Source organism: Lepidochelys olivacea, assembly GCF_965140295.1.
Source record: "Lepidochelys olivacea isolate rLepOli2 genome assembly, chromosome: 20".
Taxonomy (NCBI): Eukaryota; Metazoa; Chordata; order Testudines; family Cheloniidae; genus Lepidochelys; species Lepidochelys olivacea.
In genome coordinates, this window is record NC_140430.1 from 3,709,071 (window position 1) to 3,727,215 (window position 18,145).

Consider the following 18,145-nt stretch of genomic DNA (forward strand, 5'->3'; position numbering starts at 1 on the left):
AGATGTGCTATGACATCACCAGAGGCGGCACCCGCACGACGGGGCGAGATCGCACGTGAGGGCGAAGGCGTGTGCGAGCTCAGGAACGGCGGGCGTGTCCCGTGACGTCCCCCTGGCTTTCCCGCCGGGCCGCACACCCCTGCGAGGCTGCTCCCGTGATGTCACGGTGTGTGCTGGTGACATCACAATGCAGTGCAATGACGTTTCCATGACGGACGGCCATTTTGGATGCTGTAATGGGGGGCGGGGGTGTGAAATGGGATTAATGCGGGGGGGGGCGGTCTGCAGTGGGTAACCATAGTAACTGTGGCCAGCCCAGCCCCGTTCCCTGGTAACCATAGCAACCCCGGCCAGCCCCTCTTCTCCGGAACCGCCCTCCGAGCGCCCGTCTCGCGACACTTCCGCTCTGCGCCGCGGTGCATTGTGGGGCTCGTAGTTCCGCGGGCGGGGGCGGCGCTGGGGAGCGCGGCCGGCGGGACTACAGGCCCCACGAGGCAGCGCGGCGGCCGGCCCGGCGCGTCGTTGCATCAGCGGGCGGCGCGGCGCGGCGCGTGGCCGGGCGAGGATGCGGCTCTACCTGAGCGAGGGCAGCGCCCAGGGCCTCAAGGTGCTGGCGGCGGCCGGGGCCAGCGGGGCCCGCGTGCGGCTGGAGCGGGTCCCCCCGGACGGTGAGTGGGGCGGGGCGGGGCCCGCCCCCCCGAGTCCCTCCCGGCGCCCCCCCCGGGCTCCCCTCCCCGCCCCCAACCTGCCCGCCCCCCCCCCGGGCTCCCCTCCCCGCCCCCAACCTGCCCGCCCCCCCCCGGGCTCCCCTCCCCGCCCCCAACCTGCCCGCCCCCCCCCCGGCTCTCCTCCCGCCCCCAACCTGCCCGCCCCCAGCGCCCCCCCCGGGCTCCCCTCCCCTCCCCGCCCCCAACCTGCCCGCCCCCCCCCGGGCTCCCCTCCCCGCCCCCAACCTGCCCGCCCCCAGCGCCCCCCCCGGGCTCCCCTCCCCTCCCCGCCCCCAACCTGCCCGCCCCCCCCCCCCGGGCTCCCCTCCCCGCCCCCAACCTGCCCGCCCCCGCCCCCGGGCTCCCCTCCCCGCCCCCAACCTGCCCGCCCCCCCCCCCGGGCTCCCCTCCCCGCCCCCAACCTGCCCCTCCCCGCCCCCAACCTGCCCGCCCGCCCCCCCCCCGCCCCCAACCTGCCCGCCCGCCCCCCCCCGCCCCCAACCTGCCCGCCCGCCCCCCCCCCGCCCCCAACCTGCCCGCCCGCCCCCCCCCCGCCCCCAACCTGCCCGCCCGCCCCCCCCCCGGGCTCCCCTCCCCGCCCCCAACCTGCCCGCCCGCCCCCCCCCCCCGGGCTCCCCTCCCCGCCCCCAACCTGCCCCTCCCCGCCCCCAACCTGCCCGCCCGCCCCCCCCCCGCCCCCAACTTGCCCGCCCGCCCCCCCCCCCGGGCTCCCCTCCCCGCCCCCAACCTGCCCGCCCCCCCCCCCCCGGGCTCCCCTCCCCGCCCCCAACCTGCCCGCCCCCCCCCCCCGGGCTCCCCTGCCCGCCCCCCCCCCCCCGGGCTCCCCTCCCCGCCCCCAACCTGCCCGCCCCCAACCTGCCCGCCCCCCCCCCCCGGGCTCCCCTCCCCGCCCCCAACCTGCCCGCCCCCCCCCGGGCTCCCCTCCCGCCCCCAACCTGCCCGCCCCCCTCGGAACCGCCCCAGGGTCCTTCCCCGCCCCCAACCTGCCCGTCCCACTCCCAATCCCCCACCCCGGGCTCCCGGCCCCTCCTCCTGCCCCCAACCTGCCGGGCCCCTCCCCCGCACCCCTGGGCTCCCCCTCTCGCCCCCACAGGGCCCTCTCGGGCTCCTCCCTCGCACCCCCTCCTAACCCCCTTGCTCCCTCACCCCCCAGCTTCCCCACCTGCCCCCCCCCCCCAGACTCCCCTCCGCGGGCCCGGATCACCAAACTGCCACTTACCCGACCGTGCCTGGGACCCCAATGCCCATTCCCCCAACCACCCCAGTGTCCTGCCTCCCAATTCCCAGCCTTTTAGTGCTCCACTCCCCAGGCGGTCCTCCCCCCTTTCACCCCTTCCGGCCTGGGGCCCCCAGGGCTGCTGCTTCCTCCTCTTCCTACACGTCCTCCTGCCCCCCAGCACCCCTCCCATCCAGCCTCCTCCTGTTCCCCAGAGTACTGTGCCTCCCCCTCCCCCAGGATTACTCCTGGCCATGCCCCTGTGCCCCCTCCCCATGTCATCGCCCCTTTCCTCTTCCCTTTCTGCCCAGGGCACATCCCCTGTGCCCCCTTAGGAGACCTCCTCTCCTGCCCATGGCCCCCTCAGAGTTCTCCCCTCTTTTGCCCTGTTCCCCTCCCACCTGGAGCCCCCACAGGTCCTTGCCAGATGTGTCCTCTCATGGACCATCTTCTATGACCCCCTTCCCGATATCCCTAGGGACGCTCCTAGTGTCCTCTTCCCCTTTTCAGGGACCCCGTCTCTACTGCCCCTGTTTCCCTAGCCCCTTCTTCTCTGGGGTCACCTCCCTCAGGGCCCCCCCCAATCCCCCCCTTGTTGTGCCTTACTTCCCTCAGGGGCCCCGCCCCTCAGTCCTCCCCTCTCCCTAGGCCCTGGTCTTCTCCTTGGCTCATGCTCCAGTGCCCTAATGCCACGTGCCTTCCCCTCTGCAGGTCGCGTGGTTCCTTTCCTCACCCACCCACGGGTGCCAGCCCTGCACCTGGACAGCGGCACTTTCCTCTTCTCCCCAAATGCCATCTGTCAGTAAGTGTCCCCTGCTGGTTTCTGGGCTGGAGGGTCTCCAGCTAATTCACCGGAGGGTCAGCACTCCCTGAGCACACGCTGTCCAGCTGCTGGGTCAGTGCAGCTCCTAGGGTGACCAGACAGCAAATGTGGAAAATCAGGACGGGGTTGGGGGGTAATAGGAGCCTAGATAAGAAAAAGACCCTAAAATCGGGACATCAGGCCACCCTAGCCGCTCCTGGGAATGGTGCCCCCAATGGTGCCTGCTGCAGTCGGACAAGGAACTTGGCATCTTGCTGTTCTCGGGTCCTGCCCTGTTCTGGAGCAATCAGCGTTCGGGGCTGGATCCTGCCCCAGGATCTAGGGCCTAGCAACCCTCTGGTTTTGCTGAAGTGTTTCCTGCAGCTTTCAGGGCCCAGCGGGGGAGGAGTTCCTGGTTGGGAGGTGATGGCGGTACCTGGGGAGTGGGCTCTGGTGCAGCGTTTCTCAAATGCGGGGTCTGGCCACCAGGGGCCATAACAGCCGGCGGGGGTGGGAGTGCAAAGTATCGGCCTCTTCCCTCCCTCCCTGTTGCTCCTGGATGCGCAGCCCTGCACTGGCTCTGGAGACAGGCGGGGCACAACATTGGAGGTGCAGGGCCTAGGAGCAAGGTTAGTTCTCGACCCGGTGAGGGGTCGGGGCTCAGGCTTCAGCCCTGGGGTGATTGGGCAGCAGTGGGACTTGGGGAGCCTGACCGTGGGCCTTTGGGTGCCGAACCCCAGCTTCGGGCTCTGGCTCCAGTACCGGGTGCTCGTCCCGGCTGCACAGCCGCGGGCTCCGACTCCCAGGGCGTGGACACCCGGCTCTGCCCATTGCCCTGGGCTTCTGCTGCCTCCCTTGGGCCCCCATGCTTCCCCCCATGGCCCCTGGTTCCCGCTGCCTCCCCCTCTCACACCCCCCACCCCCATCCAGGGTTTAATCTGTCCTGCGGCTTGCCGAGAACTGATATGAAACAGGCAAGCGTCACTTTGTCCGGCACACTTACTACATGAAGAAATGACAAGGATTTGGGTGCGTGTATGTGCACGTTTGTTTGTCCCTCTGAATGTTAATTAAGTGTTTTAGGAAAACATGTCAGTGCGGCCGCCAGCGAGAGTTGGTGGCTGCCCTCTGAGGCCACCGTACAACTTGAGTCCCCTGCCTGGTGGCTAGAGCAAAGGGGACATTGGGACTCCTGGGTCTGTTCCCAGCTGTGCCAGTGACCTGCTGTGTGAGCGTGGGGAAGTCAACACTCTGGGGACAGGCGCTGAGTGGAGTTACCTGGGCTGCACAATCCCCTGGGCTGGATCTGCTGTGTGCATTCAGTGCTCCCTTTCCTTCCTGTCCTGCAGGTACTTCTTCCTCTTAGCTGGAAAGGAGCCTGACGATCTCACCAATCAGTGGCTTGAATGGGAAGCAACGGAGCTGCAGGTGGGTCACCTGGAGAAGCCCAACTTGGCAGCAACACTCCAGGGCACGACGCTGATGGGGCAAAACGTGGGCTCCCTTCGACGCTGCTCCAGCCCAGCTAAACCTTTGTCTCTGTCCTTAGCCGGCCGTGTCCACAGCCCTGTATTGCCACCTGGTGCAAGGAAAAAAAGAAGTTCTAGGGGCCATCAGGAAACGGTTAACCTACATTGATCAAAGCTTGACCAGCAAGGCCACTCCTTACCTCGCCGGGGTGAGTAACGTACTCCCCAGGGTACGGACTGGGGAAACCGGGGCACACTGAGCTGAAGTGCCTTCTGTCTCCCACAGCAAGGGCATGGCTGGGTTGGGAATAGAACCCAGGAGCCCTGGCTTTTGGTCCCCTGATCTTTGGAATCGCTTAAATCGTTAGCACAGGGGAGCCCAGACTTCACCCCACAAAGGGCCACGCGGGCAGCTGGCCAGGTGCTCAAAGTCACGTGAAGGAAGCCGCGTGTAGCGTCTGTCTCTGATGTGGTGAGCTGTGCCCGCAGAGGACGAGTGCCAGCATGGAATGCTAGCATCTCGCTCGGGGCTGCAGGGATGTATTGCTCTCCTGCAATAAACATGGCTGCACAAAGACAGCCCTGGCTGCTGTGCAGAGACCCCTGGCATCCGGCTCCCCACTGCTCTCACCCTCACGCGCTCTGCTTTCCTCTAGGAGGCAGAATCAGTAGCCGACGTTGTCCTGTGGGCCACCCTGTACCCTGTGTTGCAGGATGAATTCGGCCTGCCAGGTAAGAGCTGGTGTCCCGAGGGTCTGCTCAGCACTGGGCTCCTGCGCCCGTGTGGGATGACGCTTTTCTTGGCCTCTTGGTGCTGACGCCCTTCTCCTCTTTCGAAGATGAACTGCCGGCTCTGAGGAGCTGGTTCCAGACCATGAACCTCTTGGAGCCCTGCAGAAGTGCCGCGGAGTCCGTGCTGACGCCCAAGGGAGCCCAGGAGTTCAAAGCCTATCTACAGAAACAGCCAGAGCCCAGCCTGCACTGGGAGACGCCAGCAACTAATGAGCCAGAGGTACTGTCCCCCACTTCGCTCTGGCACGGCGGCCCCCCTGTCCGGGGGCTGGCTGCGCTAGGTGGACCTGGGGACTGAGCCAGGCTGGGGATTCCCGCAATTCTTCAGGATGCGGAAGCTGTCTCAGGCCCCATCTGCTCAGCCATGGACCCATCCTGCTGCTGCTCTGGGGGGTACGGTGGGGGGTATCCTTGCTGGTCAGAGAAACCCACAGGCCTTTAAACAGCGGCTGTTCTGAGCTCTGGGCCCCAAACCCAAGTGTGTGTCATAAAACCAGCCGTCAGGGACAACTGAACTGAAACGTGCCTGGGAACAGCGAGGCTTACAGCGGGTGTGCAGGGCGCCTGTTTTGCGGGAGGAAAAGCTCAGAGCCCCCAGCCTGGAGCTCTTCAGCCCCATGTTGGAGCACGGGGCCCCAGCTGGCAGCTTTCTCTGTCGGTGGCGTTGCCTTGAGCCAAGGCCCTAGCGCTGCCCCGCCCTGCTCACCTGGCGTCCCTCCCGCTAGGAAGAGGAATTGGCCGAGCGCTCGTTGTCGGAGGAAGAAATCGCAGCTGCTGCGGAAGCCTGGCCCAGAGGCCTGGCAGCCCTGCCCGAACGCTGGCAGCCGCCGAGCCCTGTGTGAGTGCCACGGGGTGGGGAGAAGGGAGCTGAGCGGGGGGCGGGAGGCACCGCTGTGTAAGGGGCTGGCTCCGTCACCCGTGAAAGGCCCTTTGGCTGGCCCATGATCACTCGGGGAGCAATGGGAGGGGGTCCCTCGTCCTGTTCTCTCCCTGGGCAGCGCACCTGGTTTGGGGGGCCAGAGCCCAGCCATCTGCCCCCAGCCTGCAGGCCAGGATTCCCCCACCCCCTTTGTTCTGCAGCGTCCCGCTGTCCCTGGGTGGCTCATGGCCCTTTTCTCCCCAGGCTGCCGGTGGAGGGCAGAAGGAACGTCCTGATCACCAGCGCCTTGCCCTATGTCAACAACGTGCCCCACCTGGGGAACATCATTGGCTGCGTCCTCAGTGCTGACGTCTTCGCCAGGTACGGTGGCCCGGGGCAGGCCCCGGCGGTTTGGCAGCTTTGGCCAGGAGCCTCGGCCAGCCCCCAGCGCAGCCCTGCTGGGCTCCCAGAGGAAAGGGGAACGCAGGGTCTTCCCAGCTGGAGCAGCCGTGTCCCAGCCTGGAGGAGGGTGAGGGTTGGCTGGCAGAGAGGGCCAACTTCTCAGGCTGCAGCCTGGGGGCCCACGCTGCTGTGTGGCCATGAATGGCAGCTGTGGCCCTGGGTATCGCAGGCACTTGTGGTACCAGGGGCAGTTGGTCCATCTGTCCCATGGGGTCAGTAAGATAGAAGGGTGCCCAAGGACAGAGTTTAGAGGCCACTTCCCAGAGCCAGCCCCACAACTCCCCCCACCCACCCAAGGGGTCCAGCACAGAAGCTCTCAAACCCCAGGGGCCTCTGCAGCCTCCAAGGGCAGGGGGGCTCAAGCCACCTCCAGGGGATCCCGTCTCCTAAGGCTCTCCCCCTTCGGCCAGGTACTGCCGCCTACGGAACTGGAACACGCTGTATGTGTGTGGGACGGACGAGTACGGGACGGCCACGGAGACCAAGGCCCTGGAGGAGGGGCTGACGCCCCAGCAGATCTGCGACAAGTACAATGCCATCCACGCCCAGATCTACCGCTGGTTCGACATCTCCTTTGACTATTTTGGCCGGACCACCACACCCCACCAGACCACGTAGGTGTCGCGCCGGCATGGGGAGTCACTGGAGCGGGGCCCACGGGGCCGGACTGGGGAGGTCCAGGGAGGGAGGACGACCCAGAGCTGGGGAGTGTGGGACACTCCCCATGGGGCTACCATGGCTCCGTCAGGACACCGTAGTTGTCCCCTGGGCGTGGCACGTTGGGCATTGATGCCCCGAGCACTCAGCACTTAACTGAGCATGGACAGATGTTCCCCCTCCGGACCGAGGCACGACCTGCCCCTCGCGTTCCTTGAGCTGCTGCTGCAGTCTGGGGGCAATGGCTGGCAGGAGGCGGGGTCCCTAGTGTAGCCTTTGCTGGCGGGGGGCTGTTCTCCCATCATCCTCCGGCATGTCTCAGGATAGCCCAGGACATCTTCCAGCGCCTGCTGGAGCGCGACATGCTGCGGACAGACACCGTGGACCAGCTGCGGTGCGAGCGTTGTCAGCGCTTCCTGGCCGACCGCTTCGTGGAGGGCACCTGCCCCTTCTGCAACTACGAGGAGGCCCGAGGCGACCAGTGTGACAAGTGCGGGAAGCTCATCAACGCGGTGGAGCTCAAGGTACCGTGGTGGGCGGGAGGCAGACGCTGTCCCGGGGCCGGCATGCGGGGCACCAGGGGCATGGCAGGAGACGGGCAGTAAGCGCTTGGCCACTCTGTGCCCCCGGCGTGACACTCCCCAGGGAACCTGGGAAGGCGGCTCTTCACTCGTGCCCATCGGCAGAGTCCCTGCCCCATGCACTGTGGTCTCTGCATTCTTCCCCTCCCCCCTTGCCCCGCTTCACAGGCCGTGTGCTTCCTCCCCGCAGAAACCTCAGTGCAAAGTGTGCAAAGACTCCCCGGTGCTGAAGTCCTCGCAGCATCTCTTCCTGGACCTGCCCAAGGTAAGTGCAGCTGCCCGGGCTTGGGGGCAGTGGAGGAGAGGGGGCAGGAGTCTGGAAGGTGGGGTGGAGAAACCACTCCCCTCCCCATCCTGCGACAGCTCCGGCTCATCTCTTGTCCCCTGGCAGCTGGAGGGGCGCCTGGAGAAGTGGTTGGAGCAGTCGTGGGCCACGGGTGACTGGACGGCCAACTCCCGCTTCATCACCCGCTCCTGGATCCGTGACGGCCTCAAGCCCCGCTGCATCACCCGCGACCTGAAATGGGGGACTCCCGTCCCGTTGGACGGCTTCCGCGACAAGGTGAGCTGGGCCGCAGGTGGGCGGGGCCGGAGCCGCTCAGCCTGGGACCCCCCACTGCTCGCTCTGTCACCGGGAGCGTCCTCTGCCTTGGTGCTCCAGCAGGGCGTCTGCCTTGCAGCCGCGGGCCTGCTCTGGGGTGGGCTGTGTCCAAGGAACTGTCTGTCACGGAGTCCCCGGTCGATGCTCTGGGATGGCTCCCTACGAAGCCAGTCAGGACTCTGGGGAAGTCTCCTCTCTGGGAGCAGACTGTCCCCAGGGCAAGAAGCTCACACGGCTTCCACCTTCCTGGGTCTGACCTCAGAGCATTCAGCATCCTCCGCCCCTCCATGCGCTTCCCACAGCGAGTCCGCCCAGGCAGGGTCCTGGGGCAGCCAGAGGGTCCTGCCCCCCAACTCCGCAGTCAGACGGGACTCTCAGCCAGCCAATCAAACAGAAGGTTTATTAGATGACAGGAACATGGTCTAAAACAGAGCTTGTAGGTACAGAGAACAGGACCCCTCAGCCGGGCCCATTTTGGGGGGCAGTGAGCCAGACAAACCTGTCTGCACTTCACTTCTTGTCCCCAGCCAGCCCCAAACTGGCTCACCCTCCAGCCCCTGCTCCTCTGGGCTTTGTCCCTTTCCCAGGCCAGGAGGTCACCGGATTCCTTTGTTCTCCAACCCTTTAGCTAATTTATTTGAGCATAAGCTTTTGTGAGCTACAGCTCACGTCATCAGATGTATGCAGTGGAAAATACAGCCACCAGGTTAGCCGTGACATTATCGGGGATACTGTTCCTGACGGCTTGTAGTCCATCTTTGTGTGGAATGTTGGTGTAGAGGGCTTCTACATCCAAAGTGGCCGGGATGGTGTTTTCAGGAAGATCACCGATGGATTGTAGTTTCCTCAGGAAGTCAGTGGTGTCTCGAAGATAGCTGGGAGTGCTGGTTGCGTAGGGCCTGAGGAGGGAGTCTACATAGCCAGACTATCCTGCTGTCAGGGTGCCAATGCCTGAGATGATAGGGCGTCCAGGATTTCCAGGTTTATGGATCTTGGGTAGCAGATAGAATACCCCTGGTCGGGGTTCTACGGGTGTGTCTGTGCGGAGGTGCTGTTGTCATCATGACTAGGTCGGAATATGAACAAGAGGCTGCTAGGCAGCTCTCCAACACCACTTTCTACAAGCCATTATGCTCTGATCCCACTGAGGGTTACCAAAAGAAACTACACCATCTGCTCAGGAAACTCCCTGAAAAAGCACAAGGACAAATCCACACAGAACCCCGAGCAGGGGTATTCTATCTATCTGCTACCCAAGATGTAGCTCACGGAAGCTTATGCTCAAATAAAATTTAGTCTCTGAGGTGCCACAAGTCCTCCTTTTCTTTTTGCGGATACAGACTAACACGGCTGCTACTCTGAACCCTTTAGCTATCACCTTGCAGGGGGGAGCAGGGCCCAGGCCATCAGGAGACACAGTGTTGGCCATTTACGTACACTGGTCCTTTGCTCTGCAACAATTACACCCCCTGCCTTATTCCCACCACCTAGAGACTTAAGAAATGCATTGGGGAAACTGAGGCACGCCTACAGTATTTAGAGGAAACATTAAGAACAGTCCCACTTTGTCACACCGTCCTGCTACATCCCTGGGTGCCCCCTTGGCATGGGGGTGCTGTATATGTGGTCTGGGCTAGAGCAGCAGGCTCAGCCTCGGAGACTGACTTGGCCAAAGGCGAGCGAGTCCCTGGGCTGGAGCTGTGCTGAGCCCCTGCCTGCAGGAGGAAGCGACCGCAGCCTCACCACACAGCCGCCCATGTGCCGCTCCGTCCCCACAGGTGTTCTACGTCTGGTTCGATGCCCCGATCGGCTACCTGTCCATCACGGCCAACTACACCGACCAGTGGGAGAGGTGGTGGAAGAACCCGCAGCAGGTGAGGTGCCGTCGAACCCGGCCCCCCTCGGTGGGTTGGGATCTGGCCCCAGCTGGGAGGGGAGCTGGGGAGTTGGGACTTCTGGGTTCTGCTCCGGATCTGCAGCCTGTCCCCTCCCTGGCTTGTGGTGCCATGGCTGGGAAATGTTCTAGGAGGCAGCGTAGGAATCAGTGGTCCCCGGGGGGATGGGGGAGCCCAGCTGGGACTCATTAGGAGTCTGGAGTGGGCAGAACTTGCCAAGGAGACGAGAAGGAGCAAGGGACGGGGCAGCGCCCACGGTGCCACCCAGCTCCAGGGTGTGTGCGGGCCAGGCTGGCTCTGAGGGTGGGACTGACCCCTTCCCCCGAGCCGTGCCCCTGGGCTTGGCACCACTGGGACTGGACCCCTCTCCCTCCACCGCCTTCCAGGTCCAGCTCTACAACTTCATGGCCAAGGACAACGTCCCCTTCCACAGCGTTGTCTTCCCCTGCACGCTGCTCGGTGCTGAGGATAACTACACGCTGGTCAACCACCTCATTGCCACAGGTACCGCGGGGGGCAGTGTGGAGCAGGCCAGTGAAGCAGGGGACGGTGCAGGGGTGGGGGGCCGGGCAGTGCTGGGTGGTCCAGGGAGGGGCTGGGATGGGGGAGCCTGGGCAGGGCTGGTAGCTAGGGGGCAGTGCTGGGTGGGCCAGGGAGGGGATGGGGGATAGGCTCCAGGGGATGATGTGCAGACGCCAGTCTCTCGTGCCATCCCCAGAGTACCTCAACTACGAGGACGGGAAGTTCTCCAAGAGCCGCGGCGTGGGGGTGTTTGGGGACATGGCCCAGGACACGGGGATCCCTGCTGACATCTGGCGCTTCTACCTGCTCTTCCTGCGCCCCGAGGGGCAGGACAGCACCTTCTCCTGGACCGACCTCATGCTGAAGAACAACTCGGAGCTGCTCAACAACCTGGGCAACTTTGTCAACAGGTACCGGGGGGGCCCCGCGGGGGGCACCAGGTGCAGAGGGGTCTGTAGGGGTTGGGAGCTGGGGCAGGCTGTGGATGTGGGGGTCGCTGGTGAGAGATGGGCCAGGCTTGGCGTGTGGGGTGGTGAGGGAAAGTGGTGGGGATGTGGCTGACTCTCCCTCCTCCCCCCAGGGCTGGGATGTTCGTCTGTAAGTTCTTCGGTGGGCGCGTCCCCCACATGGAGCTGGGCACGGACGACAAGCGGCTGCTGGCTCACGTCACCCTGGAGCTGCGTCAGTACAACCAGCTGCTGGAGAAGGTCCGGTGCGTCCCAGGGGCTGAGGGGCACCGGTGGGATGGCGCTGGCCCGGCCCTGCCCGGGTGTGGTCAGTGTACGGTGCGGGGCACAGAGTGGCCAGCCCCCAGGAACCCCGCTGCCCTGTGTTGGCTTGTGCCAGGAGGGTGTGGCCTGCGGGGTACATGGGGGATAGCTAGCAGAAGAGGCCGTGTCCCATGCAGCCAGGGACAGCAAGCTGGAGAGATTCCTTCCCCGGGACAGCAAGCTGGAGAGATTCCTTCCCCAGCCCATCGTGGCGGGTGGCTGGCGGGTCTCGCCAGCGTGCTCAGGGTCCATCCGGTCGCCGTAAGTGGGGTCGGGCAGGAATTTCCCCCGGGTCAGATCGGCCGAGATTTTCACCTCCCTCTGCATCAAGGGACCTGGGCAGATCTGAACTCACGTCAATGGTGACTTCTCTGGAGCGTGGGCTCTGGAACCCAGGATTGGAGAAGGTCGGAGGCCAAATGCGAGGTGGGGTGGGGGGCAGGTTGTGGGGCCTGCGATGTGCAGGGCAGATTAGGTGATCACCCTGCTCCATGCTGGTGCAGAGTCTGAGTCCCTGTCTCTTCTCTTCCCCCCCGCATCCCCCCGCGTGCAGGATTCGGGATGCTCTGCGCTGTATCCTGAGCGTTTCTCGCTATGGCAACCAGTACATCCAAGTGAACGAGCCCTGGAAACGGATCAAGGGTCAGGACGCTGACAGGTAGGGGGCAGGGCCAGATCCACCCACCAGCTCACCCCTGGAGGGCAGAGGAACACCCCGGGGGGGAGGGAAATCAGGCCTGCCTGGCTCAGCAGGCAGGGGAGCTGTTCCAGGGGCTTAGTTAAGCCCTAGTGACCTGGTGAATGGGCCAAACTCATCTCCTGACACTTGATATGGGATCCCCTCCCTGCTACCCCGCTCTGCCCCTCACTCCTGACCCACAGCTCCCTGCTCTCCCGGCCCTGGGCTCCCCACACCACAGCTCTGCCCCTCAATCCTGACCTGCAGCCCCCTGCTAGCCCAGCTCAGCCCCTTCTACCCCAAACCTGGGCTCCCCCCACAGCTCTGCCCCACTCTGCTGGTGCCCCTCAATCCCAACCCGCAGCCCCCTGCTAACCCAGCCTCCCCATGGTGCTGATTTCGGCCGTTAGTTTTGCGGCTGGGAGCCAGGCTGATGCCCCCAAACACACTGAGATTGCTGGAGTCTGTGCCCTGCTCCGCACTCCCCCCAGCTCTGATGGGGGGGTCCCGTTTTCCAGGACTCGGGCGGGCACCGTGACAGGCGTGGCCGTCAATATCGCCTCCCTGATCTCAGTCATGCTGCAGCCATACATGCCCAGCATCAGCGCCACCATCCAGCACCAGCTCTCTGTGCCGAAGGCCTGCAATGTGCTGACTGACACCTTCCACTGCCTCCTACCCCCTGGGCACCAGATTGGCACGGTAGGCACGCAGCCGGGGGCTGGCAGAGTGGGGGGTGGCGGGAAGGCAGTGGGCAGGGCGGGCGGTGGCTCAGCTGGCTGGGGGTTAATGTCTCCCCCTCTCCTGCCAGGTGAGCCCCCTGTTCCAGAAGCTGGAGAGTGAGCAGATTGAAGCCCTGCGGAAGCGGTTTGGTGAAGGGCAGGTGAGGAAGGGGGAGCCCCAATCGTGACCCCTGCCCGTGGAATCCGTGGCGCTCTGGGGCCTGCTTGTACAGGGAGCCATTTCCTGGGGGCTAGAGCAGCCCCCCCAAAACCTCCTGTGTTGCATGACCTGCTGCTGGAAGCCCAGCCTCACCTGCTGTGCGGGTGGGGGCTCCCCCGGCTGACTGGAAGGAAGCACTTGCCCCCCAGGGGAGCAGGGGTGGTGCAGGGGCGCACAGAAGAGCCCCTGGTTCCTGACTGACATGAAGTTGGGAGGGGACCCCGGCCAGCAGGGAGTGAGTGAATCCCTCTGTGCCCAGGGAGAGCGGGAACCCCTTGCTTGCCTTGCCCAGCTGCATGCTTTGCTGTCTTGCTACCTGTCCTCATCTGCTCTCTCCTTTCCCAGCTGGAAGACTCCACCATGGAGCTAAAGGTAATGCTCGCCCTGCTCTGGGGCACGCTTGGGGGGGGCCCGGGTGGGGGCATGAGTGACAGCCCCTGTCCCTTCCTTTCCTCCCACCCCCCCCCAGTGCAAGGGCCAGATGCTGCGTGGCCCAGCCCTGCAGGAGTTAACCATGGGTGGTGCCCCCTCCAATGCTATGGGGACACTGCCCCTACATCCTGCCAGGCTCTCCCTCAACCCCCCCGGAGAGGGGGCTCCCCTAGGCCTGGCGAAGGCCAGGCCGAGCCTGCTGTGTTGGGACTCCCTGACTTCCCTTCCCCTCCACAGGCACATGCTGCCTACGTGGTCTCGGCTGACGTGACACCCCCTGGGCCTGAGGGAGGCGTGGTGCTGGCAGGGGACCCCCAGAAGGCCGAGGAGCTGGCCGAGGAGCTGGCCAAACAGGTGAGTGGCACCTCTCCTTGTGCTCAGGGCAGGCTGCATTCTTGGCAGGGCGAAGCCCCCCAGGGCCAGGTATCAGCTGTGGCCCTGCGGTTCAGACTCTCCCCCCACTGGGGCCAGAGCCTCTCCAGCTCTGCATGGGGCAGGAGGGAGCCGGAGCACTGAGCTAACAGCTGCCCTCTGTGCCCAGGCTGACCACGTGCGCCAGCTGAAGGCCAGCAAGGTGGAGAAGGGGCAGATCGATGCTGAGGTCGCCAAGCTGCTGGAGCTGAAGAAGCAGCTGGCACTGGCTGAGGGGAAGACCCCCGAGCTCCCGGCCCCCAAGGGGAAGAAGAGGAAATAGCTCCTGAGTGCCTCAGAACAGTAGCTCTGGCAGTGGTGGTTCTCCCCCTGCTGGGAGGATCTGCACCTGCCCCCTCCAGCCCCTGAAGAAATATCTGTGAGCAGCCCAAGCCCAGCCTCCCCTTTGGGCTCGTCCTGCAGCCGGGCCGCGGCGAGTGCAAGGAGCCCCCACCCGTCCTGCAGCCGGGCCGCGGCGAGTGCAAGGAGCCGGAGAGCCACGCAGGCGTATGGAGTGTAATGGGGGAAGTGCTGACCGCGCAGCAATGTACAATAAAGGGTTTGCTCGACATGCCGTGCTGCTCATTACAACAGCCCCTCCCGCTGCTCCAGGAGTCACCGGCCCTCGTTCAATAGCCGTCAGTCATGGGGGGGCTGTGCCAGCTGGCAGGGGAAAACATGGCCTGGGGCCTGCTAGCCCCAAGCACTGCACTGGCAACAACCAGGAGGGGGAGCTCCTGCCATCCAGGTCCTTTGCCAGCTCTCCCCATGCAGCACCAGCAGACGTAGGGCCCCCCGGGGCTGCTGTCTGTCATTCTGCCCAGGGCAGCCACTGGTCCGTTCACCCTCCGGTCCAGCCCCTGGCTCTGCACAGCTGCCTTGGGGCAAGGGGGCAACACCCCACCAGCAGGCCTCAGTTCAGTCAGCACCAGGGCCTAGCTGCCCCCCTGTGAGTCCACAGCCAGAGGACACTGCAGCCCCTTGGGCTCAGTTCAGCCCTACACCTTCTGCAGGTTCACCATGCGCTCGATCAACGCCGCCCTGGTGGCCTCCACCTCTGCGCTCAGTCGCTCGATCTCCTGCTTGAGCCGCTCGTTCTCGGCCATCAGCTCCGTCACCCTCCTCTCATTCTGCTCCTTCTCCCTGCTCCGCTTCTTGCCCTGCCCCTGGGGCTGGCTGCTTCTCTTCCTCTTCAGGCCACAGGCAGGGCCTGCCCCCTCCTCGTCCTCTGTGCACGTCTGAGCCGGGGAACTCTGGCTGGAGTCCGATTCAGGGAGCCCTGCCAGCTCCTCAGCCGTTCCGCTCAGCAGCTCCAGCAGCTCGGTCGTCAAGCTGGCATCCAGCTCGCAGCTCCCAGGGCCATCACCTGTCGGCTCCACCAAGGGGGCCGGGAAATCCAAGCCCCATAGCAGCGCCGTGGCATCAAGCGTGGCAAGGTCCTTCTGGAGAGAGAGAGAGTGTGTGTGTCAGTCAGTGCGGCCAAGGGGCAAGCTGGCCTAGTGGATCCCCCCGCCTGCCCCTCACTCACCTGTTCCACTCCCCCAGGGGGCAGGGATGTCCCCCCATTCTCATCTGAGGACAGCACCTCCTGCAGGTCCTCATACCAAGCCTCCAGCTCCCAGCTGGGCAGGGAGGCAGGTACCGGCTCGGCTGCCATCATCAGGTCTGGGCCAGATAGTCTCCCTGGCTAAAGAGGGAGAAAACAGTTAGCAGGGGGCACCGTCCAAAGCTCCCCTCAGCACCCCTCCAATAAGACAAACCAGCTGCTGCCGGAAGAGCTGAAAGGGGCCACGGGAGAGGCTCTGAAGGCCGACGCCACCTCCCTCAGTCATGCTAGGTAGGGCCATCGGCAGTCAGCCCAGAGGCCAGGCAAGGACATAAGGCCCTGGGGAGAGGGCAGCATGGCTCAGCTTGATGCCCTGGCAGGAGGAGCTGTGGGTAGGTGGAGGGCTGCCCTCCTGGGCATCTCCACAGCCTCAGAGTGGGGCAAGCTGGTTCCCCAGCCTTTGGCATCAGCGAGCAGGAAAGCTCCCTTTCATGGGTCCCACAGAACACCCATCTCAGCTGGGTCCTATCCTAACGCATAACGACCAGGCCTTACCTGCTCTCACGTGTGGTTATGTATGAAGATGCACTTTCTTCTAGAAGACTGGGGGGAAAAGCAAAGACAGAATCAGACAAGGCAGCCGTTTGGCAAATCCCCCCCATAGGCCCAGAACCAGGCAACACTAGCAGGGATGGAAAGGAAGGTGTGACACAAATCTACTAGGACCCGCTGCCTGCATTCACCTCCAGCGACCCCAGGCCTCCTCCCCGCTGGGAACCGCTGCCTGCTCCAGCCCGGCGTGACCCCAGGACTCCGCCCCGCTGGGAACTGCTGCCTGCTCCAGCCAGAGGCTATTTTTAGCCCATGACGTTGTGGGAAGTTTCAAGCAATGAGACAACCCTCCGGCCTGCCCCGCTGTGGCCCTCTCCCAGCCGGCTGCTTCCACCCCACTGCTGGGGGAAGAGCCAGGATCTTCTCCCAAGTGCTAGAAGTGCAGCCACCAGAGGCATTGCTGCTGAAAGCCACACTGAGCCGGGGCTTTGTGGCTGGGATCAAAGGCCAAGGGGAACTGGATTCTCTTGCTCAAAGAGCAAAGCTCGGCAGCCTCAGGCCAAGCTGGCCTGGGAGCCCGGGGAGAGGAGCTGCCTCATCTAACACTGCGCTCGCCCCTATGGTATCTCAGCGCCTTCCTCGTAGGGCAAGGTCCCCAGTCTCCTACTGCCCGCCCAGGGGCTCCTGGCCCTCCCAGGGGGGGTTCCCTGGCCAGTTAAGGCAGCATTTCAGAACAGTGCTTCCAAGGTAACCCCCAGAGAAACTCCAAGGGCTTTCGTCAGCCCTCCTGCGCGGCACTTCTGGAGCGACTGATGCAAGAAGGCGGCTGAGGTCGAGGCCCAGAACCACCTTGGGGCCTGGCTGCATAGAGCCGGCCCAGAGGAGTGGGAGCAGAGGCTGGGTGGCTCAAGCGTCTGTGCAGGGGAACCTAGTGTCTCAGTAGCACGGGGAAGGAAGTTGTGTTCTCCCCCCCCCCCCCCCCCAAAGCCTGCTACAGCTTTGCAGGGTAAGCAGCCAAGGAGCTCCTGGAGCAGAAGAACCTGGTCTCCCCAGCCCAGCACTTGAGCCATGGGCCCTGCTGCTCATCCCAGGCAAGTCTAATATGCCTCTCACTCTGGCCTAAGTGCCGGGGGGGGGGGGGGGGGAGAATTCACAGCAGGAGTCTGGAAGTTGTATCAGGGCCCTAGCTGCCAGCAGCTGCCCCTCCCTGCGTGGAGCAGGGGCCTTGGGCTTAGGGGCGCCCCCCACTACGGTAAGGACACTGACTGCAGGGGTCAGGAAGGGAAGGGCTGGTCATGCACAAGGTCAGAGCTAGGACTAGGACCCAGGAGTCCTGGCTCAGGCAGTTTCCTCCCTCCCCTCCCCTCCCCTCCCCGGGACAGAACCAGAGCAGCCCAGACGCTGAGTATCTCCCCGCACCCCACGACTCCTGGCACCATCCCTACCCAGAGATGGGACAGAACCCAAGAATCCGGGCTCCCTGCCCCACCCCCCTCCCCCCGCCATGGAACCCAGGAGTCCGAGCTCCCTGCCCCGCCCCCCCTCCCCCCGCCATGGAACCCAGGAGTCCGAGCTCCCTGCCCCGCCGCCCCTCCCCCCGCCATGGAACCCAGGAGTCCGGGCTGGCAGTTTAGCCCTGCCCACAGGGCGGCTGGCCAATGGGCTGGTGATAAGGCCCCGGGGGCTCGGCCCCCCCGCACCTTCCTGCGCGGCCCCTGCTCCCCCTGGCCCCGGCTCCCGCGCTGCCCCCGGCTCATCCTCGACCGCATCTTCTCCCTGCTGCTGCCGGTCCGGAACCGCCGCCTCGGCCGCCGCGCGCCCTTTAAGGAGCCCGCATGACGCAACCCTTGCACCAGCTCTGGCCAATCGGCGGCGCCGCCTTGGTAACGCGTCCCCCGCCGTCGGCCAATCGGCCTGGCGGGCCCCGCCCCCTGGCGGTGACACCGCGAGCGCCCGCCGCGTCGCACCCGGAAGTGGCTGCCGCTGGGTCACGAGTCTTAAAGGGTGAGTCACGCGGCGGGTGATGCAACGTCTGGCAACGGGGGCCCGGGCGCGCGGCGAGCTGCTCCGAGAGCCGGCGTGACGTCACGCCACACCCGCCAGCCACTTAAAGGGCCAGACCCAGGGGAGGCGGCGGGGGCCCGGCCCCGGGACCCCAGGACCAACCCCTCTCCCAAACAGCCCCTCCCATCCCAGGGACCCCCTAGGGTAACACCCCCCCAAACCCTC

At 65.1% G+C, this 18,145-nt stretch overlaps 2 protein-coding genes across 5 annotated transcripts; one reads left to right on the forward strand and one right to left on the reverse strand.

Moving 5' to 3' along the window:
* The first annotated feature begins 510 nt into the window (after positions 1-510).
* On the forward strand, positions 511-14,387 carry MARS1 (methionyl-tRNA synthetase 1). Of its 2 annotated transcripts, XM_084610016.1 has the most exons (22): positions 511-668; positions 2,656-2,746; positions 4,096-4,174; positions 4,296-4,424; positions 4,872-4,947; positions 5,055-5,227; positions 5,733-5,845; positions 6,131-6,247; positions 6,739-6,942; positions 7,308-7,509; positions 7,757-7,831; positions 7,958-8,128; positions 9,946-10,041; positions 10,449-10,566; positions 10,781-10,994; positions 11,165-11,296; positions 11,908-12,012; positions 12,552-12,735; positions 12,845-12,916; positions 13,321-13,347; positions 13,645-13,761; positions 13,949-14,387. In XM_084610016.1, the coding sequence occupies exons 1-22, from the start codon at positions 566-568 to the stop codon at positions 14,099-14,101; spliced, it is 2,751 nt and encodes a 916-aa protein (XP_084466142.1). In that variant the 5' UTR covers positions 511-565; the 3' UTR covers positions 14,102-14,387. The 2 variants fall into 2 exon arrangements, with proteins under 2 accessions (XP_084466142.1, XP_084466143.1); XM_084610017.1 differs by lacking the exon at positions 13,321-13,347.
* On the reverse strand, positions 14,321-17,832 carry DDIT3 (DNA damage inducible transcript 3). 3 transcript variants are annotated; one of them, XM_084610067.1, is made up of 4 exons: positions 17,617-17,832; positions 15,920-15,967; positions 15,347-15,505; positions 14,321-15,260 (listed from the first exon to the last, which is right to left on the reverse strand). In XM_084610067.1, the coding sequence occupies exons 3-4, from the start codon at positions 15,476-15,478 to the stop codon at positions 14,817-14,819; spliced, it is 576 nt and encodes a 191-aa protein (XP_084466193.1). In that variant the 5' UTR covers positions 15,479-15,505; positions 15,920-15,967; positions 17,617-17,832; the 3' UTR covers positions 14,321-14,816. The 3 variants fall into 3 exon arrangements, with proteins under 3 accessions (XP_084466193.1, XP_084466194.1, XP_084466192.1); XM_084610068.1 differs by lacking the exon at positions 17,617-17,832 and having other exon boundaries at positions 14,321-15,257; positions 15,920-16,864; XM_084610066.1 differs by lacking the exon at positions 17,617-17,832 and having other exon boundaries at positions 15,920-16,864.
* Positions 17,833-18,145: the final 313 nt, after the last annotated feature.

What these genes read in the sequence shown, in the direction of transcription:
- MARS1 (XM_084610016.1), top strand. Translation starts at nt 566, where the DNA reads ATGCGGCTCTACCTGAGCGAGGGCAGCGCCCAGGGCCTCAAGGTGCTG. An exon ending in CAGCAACTAATGAGCCAGAG is followed by an intron (nt 5,228 to 5,732) that starts GTACTGTCCCCC and finishes CCCTCCCGCTAG; the next exon opens with GAAGAGGAATTGGCCGAGCG. An exon ending in CTGGGCAACTTTGTCAACAG is followed by an intron (nt 10,995 to 11,164) that starts GTACCGGGGGGG and finishes TCCTCCCCCCAG; the next exon opens with GGCTGGGATGTTCGTCTGTA.
- DDIT3 (XM_084610067.1), bottom strand. Translation starts at nt 15,478, where the DNA reads ATGATGGCAGCCGAGCCGGTACCTGCCTCCCTGCCCAGCTGGGAGCTG. An exon ending in CCCCTGGGGGAGTGGAACAG is followed by an intron (nt 15,261 to 15,346) that starts GTGAGTGAGGGG and finishes CTCTCTCTCCAG; the next exon opens with AAGGACCTTGCCACGCTTGA.